The sequence below is a fragment of the Phaethon lepturus genome, unplaced genomic scaffold (assembly GCF_000687285.1).
Source record: "Phaethon lepturus isolate BGI_N335 unplaced genomic scaffold, ASM68728v1 scaffold49492, whole genome shotgun sequence".
Taxonomy (NCBI): domain Eukaryota; kingdom Metazoa; phylum Chordata; class Aves; order Phaethontiformes; family Phaethontidae; genus Phaethon; species Phaethon lepturus.
This window is the reverse complement of record NW_010526518.1, coordinates 12,784-24,431: the sequence shown is the minus strand read 5'-3', so window position 1 is coordinate 24,431 and position 11,648 is coordinate 12,784. Positions and strand designations below refer to the sequence as shown.

The 11,648-nt window shown below is 47.4% G+C and overlaps 1 protein-coding gene across 1 annotated transcript in view; it reads right to left on the bottom strand.

Moving 5' to 3' along the window:
- Nucleotides 1-68: 68 nt before the first annotated feature.
- The window catches only part of KIF9 (kinesin family member 9), a gene marked incomplete at its 5' end in the record, with an annotated part of 24,030 nt that continues 12,450 nt past the window's right edge, over nucleotides 69-11,648 (bottom strand). Inside the window, 7 exons of the mRNA XM_010283074.1 lie at nucleotides 69-215; nucleotides 848-952; nucleotides 3,341-3,456; nucleotides 5,184-5,363; nucleotides 6,943-7,151; nucleotides 8,064-8,069; nucleotides 10,476-10,606. Of these exons, the coding sequence (XP_010281376.1) occupies nucleotides 108-215; nucleotides 848-952; nucleotides 3,341-3,456; nucleotides 5,184-5,363; nucleotides 6,943-7,151; nucleotides 8,064-8,069; nucleotides 10,476-10,606 (855 nt within the window). The remainder of the gene's footprint in view (nucleotides 216-847; nucleotides 953-3,340; nucleotides 3,457-5,183; nucleotides 5,364-6,942; nucleotides 7,152-8,063; nucleotides 8,070-10,475; nucleotides 10,607-11,648) is intronic.

The following is an 11,648-nucleotide window of genomic DNA, read 5'->3' as shown; positions in this document are numbered from 1 at the left end:
TAGTGATTCTGTGATTCTGTGATTCTGTTGTGGACGTGAACACAAGACACTTTCTGAGGTGATGTTGTTTGTATTGAATGCTGGGTTCCAGGCTGAGCCCGAATCTGCTACATGACGTGCAGAAACGACAGGGGTTTATTCTTCCCAGCAGCTGTGATGAGCCCGGGTTTCTTGCGCATTTGCTCGAGGGATGACATGGTTCTGGTGTACGTGTGCTGGCAACAGAAAACAAAAAAGGTTCGTTAATGTGAGCTCGGTTTTCAGAGGAGAATTCTCACTGTAAAGGCATTTTTCCTGCCAAAACAAAACACCTTCCCAAGTGGTGCTGGAAAAAGCTGCCCAAATAAGCCCCCTCACACCAGCATTGCTCTACCAGTGGCAGATCCCAGCAGGCTCAAAGGAGAGCACAAGAAGCCCTGGGAAATTCTCCTTCCGAGCACTGAAGGGCTAGTTTTGAGATAATTTTCCTTAAGAATGCTTACTGATAGAATTGTGCAGCCCTGTTACTCTCATAAACACCCCATTTCTTTGAAGTCCTGCTAAGCTCAGGGCCTCCGTGGTATCTTACGGTGAGCCCTTGGCCAGGAAGGAAGTAGAATTGAGAAGTGCTGAGATTGGTTTTTCCAGAAGACCAGCACAGGATGGAGCCTTTACATCAGCCAGAGACAAAGAACATTTCAAAGAGCTTAGTTGTGCCACAGAACCAAAATAGCATTTTTCAAAAGGCCACGGCCAAAACAGCAGCCGGTCCGGGAGAGTCCTACACCCCACCTGGCAGCAAGGCGCAGAATCGCTCTCCCAATGCACATCAGCAGGGGTGGGTGGAGCTGGGCCCAGCTGAAATTACCTTTTGATCAGTCTTCATTTTCGCCTTGTAGAATGAGACCGAAGCTGGGCAGCCTGGCAGCGTTGTCTCCTGCATCCGCTCAAACCTCTCCTGCTCATCTTCCTCCTGCCAGCAGACAGACAGACCCCACTCCATGTGAAAAACACACACCTGGAGACACAGAGGTCAATCGATCCCGTTTGCCGCATTGAACGCTGATTCAACAATCTCTCCGAAGCCTCAGAACTGAGAGGTGCCCCCTTCCCATGCCTTACGTGAGCAGATTTGGGCAGGACTTCGGGCAAAATCCATCTGTAAGCGTAAAGCCCCAAAGGGCGTTCCCTCTGCTGTCTTCTGATGGCCATGCTCTGCCCATAACTACCCACAGGACAGTCTCCCTTCCACTGCAAGATAATGTCACAGCTTGAAGGAGGTCTGAGCTTGAGCGTGGTCCCCCCTAAGTCCAGCTAGCTGACATCCACGCCCACACTTCTCCAGGGAACCGTCTGGAAGGCATGAGCACGCTGAGGGGGAACATGGGTTGAACGGAAGTACAATTTTTTTAAGATACCAGCTTGTGTATAAAGTTTTCGTGACAGATTTGAGGATGGCTCTAACAGATTCTTAGGTGACCTTCTGTGGCTGTTCATTAGTAGCCTGGAGAAGGTGACAGTGAAATTCTGGTGTGATAAAAAGACAGGTTCCCAAACCGAATCAAGCCAACAGTAAAAGAGACACACCCTGGAGGAACAGTAAATGAAGACCCAGTCTGGAAAAGGGAAAATGGTTCTAAGTAGGAAACAAACCTCCAGAGAAAAATGAGGTGATTGCCTCCCAGACCCAGTATGGGCCTCAGCATGGCCAATGACACTGACTGGGAAGCTGCCCAGTGAAAGGAAGGAGAGAAGAAACCAGCACTGAGCAACATTATCGGGGACACTGTTTATCTTCCGCCTGAAAATTTCTGCCTGTAACATCAACAACTTGACACAGCTGCAAAGTATTGCTAAAAGGCATGTCTTATTCATCTTTGGGGTTATAATTGATGTGATGACAAGAAATCCAGGGCTGGAGAACATTAAGGGACTTTCTATGAATACATTGAATAACTTGGGTTAGTAAAAGCGACTAGTGATGGATTTCCTCCTTTCCCCAAAGACTGACATCCTGGACCCATGCAATCATCAGGGCTTTCCTGTGACCTCATTAGGCTTTATCCAAAGGGGTTTAGGTTTGTTGGGTTTTTTGCTCTTTCCCATACAGGTCTGTATCTGAAATCTTCCACAATCTGGTAGATGACCACATTCTGTTTAAAAGTGAACTCACTACATTTTTTTTTCCCCTCATATCATGTTTGTTATCCATACTCTCGAGGGAACTAATTCAGTAGAGTGGGAAGAACCTGTCTCTGATCAGTTTTAAAACCCTTCATATGCCTTTCTAGAAGGGAGTAAAGAAAATGCTTCACTGAGATTTACAGTCAAAATAATCTGACACCTGGAGACAAAAGAGTTAATTTTCTGTTTTCCTTCTAAAAAGACAAAGCCATCCTGTCCCCCACTACACATTGGCTAGAAATCACAGAATCACAGAATCACTAGGTTGGAGAGGACCTTCAAGATCATCAAGTCCAACCATTAATCCAGCGCCACCATGCGCTGGGTTGTGCATTTAGGAAAGGGGTCACACAGCTCACACCCTTCCTGTTCTCTTTCCCAAACACCTGCAGATGCCCGCTGCTGCTAGTGGGACAGGCTCCTGGGAGAGATGGACCTAGGACCTGTCCCCACAAGCTGTTCTCTTCGATCTGCAGAGGTTGAGCAGCAATAATGGAGATGTGTTACACCTACAAACAAAGGGCTGATTCCCCCTTGCAGCCAAGGTGGGCTCTCCTTACTGTGAATCACCTCCTCATGCCACACAGAGTGGAAGCACTGCCACCAAGTCCCTATCAAACAGCATGAAGGTTGTGAGTCTGACATTTAACAATGAAGGACAAAACCTGGAGTGACTTCAGAGGAGAATGATGCAAAGAAGAAGTCGGGTAAATGAGAAGCTTAAGAGAAATATGCTTTGTCAGGAATGACAAAAGACCCTGGGTACCCCAAAGTGGTGGTTTCTAAACAGAGGGCTGGCTGAGTACCACTTGCCACAACACGAAACACAATTGTGTAGCTGTAAACTACAGACCACACAGACTGGAAACAAGTCCCCCCAACTACCCCTTGCACCTCTGGGCTGTTTGCCTGATTACTGACAGTCAGCAGATGACCGGGTGCTTCAGTCACTCTCTTATTTTAGCCTCTTAATGGTAAAGCTAATGTGAAAGCAAGATGTATCTGCAGATAGTTGCTCTCTATATCACAGCAGATAGCATTTCAATGCCAGCCACTCTGCTTAGAGAAAGTGGCAGAGTTGCTGTGCCCTCCTCCTCCTCCAGGCTTAGTTGTGCCCTCATTACCGTGCCACGTGTGGCTATCAAGGAGAATAAGCACAGCTGCCAGGACAACTCACCAGGCACATGACTCTGTTTATGGGAATCATTCCAGGTCTGATGTTGCCACCAGGCTTCAGAGCTTCCTGCACATCCTTGGGGATAAGGAAGGACTCGCTGTACCAGATCTCAAACTCTGCAAAGCAAAGTGGGAGGCAATAAACAGGGCTGTAATGACCGGTTTAATAGGAGACAAGGCTTGGTTGCTTCTGGCTCCCTGTCTGTGGATCAGACGGGACCTCAGTGCTCTTAAACTCTCGGATGGGACCTCAGAACTCCCAAGGTCTTGAGTTTAAAACTCTTTGAAAGGTCAGTTAAAAAGGACAGGGCACTGTCAGCTGCAATCGCCTGTGCTGAGGCAGGCTGCTGCCTGTCCTTGCTGCCCGTGAGGTGGCTGGGACGTGGCGGCCAGCCCTGGGGACAATCCCCTGGGCTTGTGCAGCCCGAGAGGCGGCATGCCGCGAGATGGCACTGCTCCTGCATCCCGGAGACATGGAGCCATAGCTTGGAGCTAGCCATTTTGAGTGGTCAGCACATTTGGGAGTCAGATTTCAATTCCAAATGCTGAAGAAGCACAGCCGCTTTCCATCCCGTGATAGCTGGTGATAATACACAGCAGGAGCTGCGATGCAGCAGGAAGTCTGTCCTTATTAATACTGGGCATTTCCCAGACACCTGCTGCAAAGTGGCCGTGCTCTGCTCCATTCCTCTGGCACATTTCCCCAAGAAGTAGGAGAGCCCACAGTCCGTAAAGAACGCGGTGCTGCCCAGGAGGGGCCCCAGGAACGGAGCTGCTTTCTGTCATGGGAGTGGTGAAGGATAAATGAGGTTAAACGCAGAGCCCTGCTCTTGCTAGGCCTGTGCGCATGATGCAACACCACCGACCTTTTACCCTGGTTTTAGCTCTGAGATAACCTCTTTGCTCTGGGATGACACAGATATTGAATGAGTCCACGCCTGTGTGTTTAAACAAACAGCAAACATCTGGAGCACCCAAAAGATGCCAAACCTGGATCCAAGACAAACCAGTGGCAAGGTTTCTGCACAATTACAATTTGGCCCTGTCTATCTCCTGGAGCAAGCCATGCATTTCTTTCAGCGTGGGATGCACTGATAGATAAAAGTTGTGCTCTGGCAAGTCTGTAGAAAATAAAGCGTTGCCAATGTGCACAGCATCCAAATGTTTGGGACTCTGGCATTTGTGCACCTACTGTCTTCCATCATACGAGACAAATCCAGGGATACTGCAGGATTGCACCCCCATTACCACAGACTCAAAGTGAGCTGCTTGCAGTGGAGCACACCACGAATTTGCACAGATCACCCTGAGCAGAGGTGTGACTCACCACCACGTGGGTGGTGCTCATGAAGAACACGCTAAAATGACCAAGCTCTGCTTCCTGCCAAGGCACCCATGTTGCAGCACTGGAACCTGTGCAATGCTGATCTCACAGGGGTACAGAGTAAACATCTGCAGTCCAGAGCCAAAGCCCTGGCCCAGTGCAGTTCCTTAGTCACCACCTCTATTGAATGAAATCAAGGGTGAGAACCAGGAAGCGTTATTGTCAACTTCAAGGTGAAAGGCTTTTACACACAGCATTGCATCTAGCGGCACGACCAAGGAGCGGTATGTTATCATCTGTGAAAGAGAATCTGCAGCAATTCAGTATTATGACAAAAAAAACCCCCAACCCAGTCATCAATAAAAAACAAGTCTGTAAGGCAACAAGAAGAATGACAACAGAGGATGGCAGGGGCTTGGCTTATATACAACACATCTGTGAAGTACTTCACTACTGAGCTGCGATCAAGCACCCCAGCTGAAATGGAGGTGGTTCAGGAACTGTCCTGGTGAGCCAGTACCTGAGATGAGTTTGTTGCGGCACTGGTCCACCAGATGCTGGCAGTACTGGATTTCTGCCTTCAGGTCCTGCAGTTCAGCATAACCAGACCTGTACTCTTCCTTCAGGTCCTTCAGCTTCATGATGAGTAGAAACTCCTTCTCATCAATTATGATCTGTCCTTTCTCATCAACATACTCTCCTGGAGGGTAAGAAAAGGAAACGAAGGTTTCTCATGAGGGTAGAGAGGGACGAAGAACAGTCATTATACTTCGCACCACACGGTAGTTACCCGGTTATACTGAGGTTAACCACACAATTGACATTTCCTTAGATGTGCTTTCTACAAATACAGTGTTGGAGTGGTGTGGGGCAGTAATCGTTGCTGAACTCTTGAACCCATACAGACATCAGTCCTCCCTGAATGGGGACAGATGCAGATGAAGAGGAAGAACCAGGCTCCACAGAAAGACACTCACATGACAGCCTGCTGAAGGGTATCTCTTAGAGCTTTTATGGCTCCGGCTGAAAAACTCCCTGGGCAGCCATGGTAAGGGTTTTTGAGACAAAGGGCTGGTCAGCCCTTTGGGGACCAGTTAAGCCATGCTACTTCCCTATGATAAACATCTCTTTTTCTTGGTTTCCCTCAGATCAGTTTATTCCTGTGGTTTCTAGCATCCACAATAAACCACCAGTTGGTAAATGTCATCATAAAGAGCAAAGTACCAAAAGAAGCAACGAGTCTGTGAAAAGACAGACCCTCACTTCAACATGGATTCAAGCCGATTTGCTCATTTAGCCAAAAGAGGTTTGCATCTTGCAGGACCAGACCCCAGGGAAGAGGCTGCTTGCAAAGCATGGTCATAAAAGTCTCTCTATAGGAAGAGAAATGGAAACCAGTAGGGCAGCAGTCATGCTGGGCTGACTCTCCGGCCCTCAGTCACTAGTCTGGGCCTGCTTGCTGTTGACCATTCCTTTCCTCATTCACTCATTTCCTGCTACTTGCCTGGCAATACTTAAGGCTGTAGTTTCATGGAACTGAGGTTTTTTGCTGTCCTCCCTGTATGCAAGGAACATCACTGCTGCTTCCTCGCCATCACAGGCAGAGCACTGTAGACGGCTCCCCTACTGAAGCCATTTGTTTCAGATTTCTCTCCACACCCGGAGATGTTTCTTCTCCACTCCTCTGCAGAACACAATAGCACCGACTCTTGGGAGCCCTGCTGCAGGGAGCACGAAACCTGACACGCTTCCTGGTCTGGTCCAGGCATACTCCACCTAACGAACATCTTGCTACAGCAAAGGAGGAAGGCACTTACCCCATTTTTTCCTCTAGTGCTAGTTTGGGATTTTGACTTTCATAAACCAGACCCTAATCTAGATGAAATCAAGCCGTAGGAGATGTAATACATCTCCACCACAGTAAGGGCAAGCCTGCTACCCGTGATTTCTGCACTGTACTGACCTGCATTTGTCAGCTGTACGCTGCCTAATCCATCAAAGTGTGGGGTGAGGAACCAATCTGACTGCAGCTCACCTCACTAGCATAAAGCCTGAGTAGCATGACTCAGTGAGGCTGAAGTGTGGAGGACTCAGGTGGAGGAATAAGGTGGCAAACCACAGGGCCAGCTGCAGAGCTAGGGCATAGGGTGTGGCCTGTCCCACTGCCCTGGCAAGCAGCAGTGGTGGTCTAGTGGCCTCACCACAAAAACTGCTATGAAACCAGCAGCTCCCCTCTTCTTGTCAGATTCTTGTTGGCCAGTCTTCACACAGTGACTTACCCTGCTGCCACCGCTCCTGCTTCTGAGCCTCTAGAGCCTTTTTGATGCTCTCTATCTCACGCTTGATGAAGTTGATCCTCTGCGCTACTGTACTGCTTCTCTTCTTCCTGGCAAGGAGAATGCTTTTGTTCTCTTTAAAGATCCGGTTGATCTCGCTTCCGCACTCCTCCTTAAACTGCTCAAATGCCACTGGCTTGGGTGGAGGGGAGCTGCAACAGAATTCAAAGAAAACACACGTAGACATGGGGAGGTCAGTGTGCTCTGCCCTGCAGTGTGACACAGTTCATGGGAGTGACCATAGCTGATGTTTGTGGATAGTATTTCAATGGGTCCTTTGAGGATCTCACTGTGCTAGCTGCACCCTGGTACTGTCTCTGTGCCACCCTTCATACCCTCTTTCCCCCAGTGGTACTCCCAGAAGAAAGTGTTACTAACATACAAACCATGTTCCTCAGGAGATGCCTCAGAATTGAGTCTTCCCTGGAAAGCAGACCTTTAATGGTCTGAATTTTCAGAAAAATAATGAATACTGTTCCTCCCTATTGTTAAACAGAAATGCCTTTGCTGTTTCCTCACTGGATTCCCAGCACAGACCCGTCACCTCTGCCAACCAAACACCATAGCTGTGTGTGTTGGCCGGCTCCGCAATGCTGCCGCCCATGGCTTTTAAGCCTTGCCTCTTTAGAAAGACTGAATTCAAAGTGGCATGTGTCAATCCTGACTTTTCTATGAAATGGCTTTGATGCAAACATGCCCCCACAAACACCAGCTCTTACTTCAACACAAACTACACTGGGCAAAAGGAGAGTCCCTCAGGAGAACATCACATTCTCACAGATGCTGCTCTGCGCTGCGTAAGGTTGTTCTCGGTGAGTGGGCTGGATCTGGTAGCAGAAGGTAGCTAGAAGTCTCCACACTCCTCAGTCCAGACTGGTCAAAGCAAAACTCTGACTATTGCCTTCCTCTGATTGACCTCTTAAGGGCATTTTTCAAACTCCTCAAAGGCTGCATGAGACTGCTTTCCGTGCCAAACTGCTGGGCAAAGCGCCGTAAACAACAGCCGCTGGGCAAACTGCCACAGCTACAGCTTTCACAGCCAGCTACCGAGCTACTTTAAGCACTCTGGGCTGTGCCTGATGCAGCTGCAGCAGCAGCCTCCCCTGGCAGCCACAGGACTTTTAGAAGAATACTAAAATGCATGGAGAGGACATGGAGGAACACGACAACATGTTAAGGTGCTTCAAGGAGTAAATTCTGGGACAGCTTCACTCCTGGGAGGCAGGAACAAGGAAGGACTGGTCATCTACAACACAGGCAATGGAGGCACTCACAATACTTTGGAGTTGCCTCACTTGTAGCATGAGAGCTCTCAGCAAGAAAAGATGGCTGGTGATGGGAAAAGTGGTGTCCAGACTGGTTTGTGTGGGGTCCTGGCTGAGCTCCTCTGAGTTCAAGAGCCTCATGCTCTTGAGCACATCCTCCTGGAAAGAGCCCTTCATCTTGGTATCCTTAGCATTTTTTTACCCCATCAACTCCATCCAGAATGAAATGCAATTTGGTGCTGCCCTCCCATGCTAAGTTCTTATCGTAGCACAAGCAGATGACTGGCACATTGCTGCATTTTTGACCATTCTCCACTCTTTTGTCTTGATATGGCACCTCCTGCCACGATCTTGTGTAGCTATTGACCCATTTCACAGGTGTGTAGGGTTGTGTGGCTGGACATGAGGTCTCTCTGGACTTTTACTATTAACCAAAGGGTGAAGAGTGCTGTGATTTTCAGAGACTTCACACTTAATAGAACAACTGATCGGGACAGAGCTGAAAGCAGATGGAGAAGATGATTGCCACCAACATACTTTGGTACAGACGGTGTCCGTACAACCACTGAGGTCCTACAATGTATTTCTGCATTCAGGCAATGGAGATCTCTGAGTCTCTTCTCTTTACTCTGAAGCAGGTAGTTCTACTAGGGGAACACAATGCAATCACTCCGGTGTAAACCATCCTCTGGCAAAGGGGATATACTACCTTACAGGGAAAGCTTACCTGGGCCGCTGTGAATCCTCCAGGGGAGCTGGCTTTGAGAGCTCTGCATCAGTATTTGCTATATCCTGGTTCCTTGCTCCCTCTTTCACATCCAGATCCTTGGTGGAAACTATTACCTGACTTCTTGATGGTAAAAAACCATCCAGATCTCTCCCAGAAAGAGAGGTCCCGATTCCTTCCTTCCTAAGAGGGGAGAAAAAGATGAACTAGAGTAATTTCTTCATAATAGGAAACTGGAACCAAAACATGCTGCAGGTGCTAGCTTTGCTGATTCAAAAACTAGCAGTCTGACGTTACAGCGAAATACCTACTTGCAAGGAATAAGATCAGCCTTGTTCTCACAAATCCTTACTTCCTAGAGTAGAGGGACTGCCTTGTGTAGAAAATACTATAGAACAGAGCCCAGGCTGGACTAGCTCTCTTGAGAAGGCTCACAAGGACGACAGTCCCACCATGTCTGGATTGAGGCACACCTGCAGACAGGATAACCCTCTTTACCTTCAGAGGAACCTACAAACTGAATCCCCTAGGATTTGATCTAACCCCACATCTGAATCAAAGCCAGCTCTCTCTTATTCTCCCTCAGCTCACCTCCACGCACACCACCAGCCTTGACTGCAGGGGATAGCGTGACTTAAAAGAGAGACAGAAAAGTGCTTGCCAAATCTCCTTCTGTCTCCCTAAGAAAAAAGAACTGCACAGAGGAGTCTCCCATGTCATGTGGATACTAAAGCCTTGGCAGTTCCCTTCCTCTCTAACATGACAACTTTGGGGAAATGTCAAGGAGGGGAACCAAGCAGATGCTCTCAGCAACAGAAGTAGTTGTAGCAACTGCCAATGCAGGACCTCACTTCTATAAATGGGAAGGATCTTTCTCTGCTCAGTACTGATTGCTGGTTCCCCCTTCCCTCTCAAAATCACTCTCCTTATCTGCTCCTCTGACCACTGTCCCTTTCTTCCTTTCCCTTTAGCAGATCTCCTTCCACCTAACACTTTAAAGAAAAACTGCAGGTTTAACATGTCTTCTAACGCCATCACAGGATGATTCCCCTGCCTGCGTCTTCAACTCTCCACCTCTGTCATCACAGGCTAACCCTATCTGTGCTGACTGCAAGCTCTTCAGCTCAAAGCCCATCCACCCTCCATGTCCACAGCTCACACACTGCACAGTGCTCCAAGGTCTCAGTTCATTTGTAACAGATGAACCTTTGGCAGTAAATCTTCCCCATAACAGAGGTCTACCCTCCCACAGGCCCCACGCGTTCCCCTAGCATCCTCCTGATGGTGTGGCTGGTGGCCATAAGGACACCACGAACCCTTCCAGTGCTATGCTGGAATGTCATCCTTGAGCGAACACAAAACTTCCACACAGCAGTTAAGCCAGCTTCATCTCTGCCTTCCTCCTGTCACACCTTGACCAGAACCAGCCACTGCGATGACACATTATGAGAGAAAAGGGAGAGCTGTCTGGCCACTAAACTCACTTGAGCTGCTCATTGCTTTTCCTGCATTTCTTCTTCCCACCACGTCCGGATGAAAAAGGAGTCGTTCTAGTCCCAAAATCCCATCCATCCTCTTCCTGCACCAAATGGCCATCCACATCAACCACACCTGCCTGGAAACAGGAAGAAATAAAACATGGACCTAATAAAGCATTAGATCTAGTAAATCATTAGATCTAATAAAGCATTAGATCTGGAGCTGTCTAGACCACAAATGCTATACAGCCCTTGCCCAGCAGCTATTCCATCCTGTTGTACAATCTAATCCAGAAATCTGCATTCAATACCACGTATTTCAGGAAAACACATCTATAAGATTGAAGTGAAAACTAAAATAGGGCCAAAGTTATCCTCAAACTCATATACCAAATGTTTCAGCCACTTGGGGGAGAATAACTTGGGTCTAGTGTCACAGAAATAAAAGCACTGTCAGAAGTCTTCATTTAGTCAAGATACATAAGAGAGTTATGTTTCCTATACTATTTCTCATATTGCCTCAACTATAGAACAGGGAGGCCATTAAGTGCTAAAATATACCTAAAGCAAGTTTCAGTTTTGTTTTCCACTTCTTTAAATAAAGGCTTGAATAGGCCTGTTAGAGACCATGTGCTTCGCTGTTATACAAATACTTTGCATTTTCCCTTGTGCCTTTCTTCCAAAATTGCAAAGCATCTTCAGTTAAGCCACAGGACAAGTATATGACTCTGCATAAGAGATAATGATTATTTTATCCACTTTACGGGGTAAAAGCTAGGCAAGGAAATAACCACTTCAGAGAGAAAATATTTCACAGATGGAAATAAGTAATGAAAAATAGCTTATAAACTATAAAATAGAGTCCACGTCTCAATTTATGGTTTATATATGATACACTCACTTTGCTCCATAAATTATAAGGATTAAAAGAGAGATCTCATCAGAGGAGGTAATGTGACCCTGCCTTCTACAACTGATTGACAGACAGGTCACCTTCTAGTTAATATTTTCTTCATTCCCATTTAATAAATTATTCTGTTCAGGTAATGGGCCTAATCCTCTGCTGATATGAATGCCACTTCGTTAACTGGTGCACCTCTGCACTGTGCAAGTTTTTTGACACACTCATCCCATTAACGTTTCTGAGCTTCAGATTTCAACAGGGAAAAGTTGAGAACT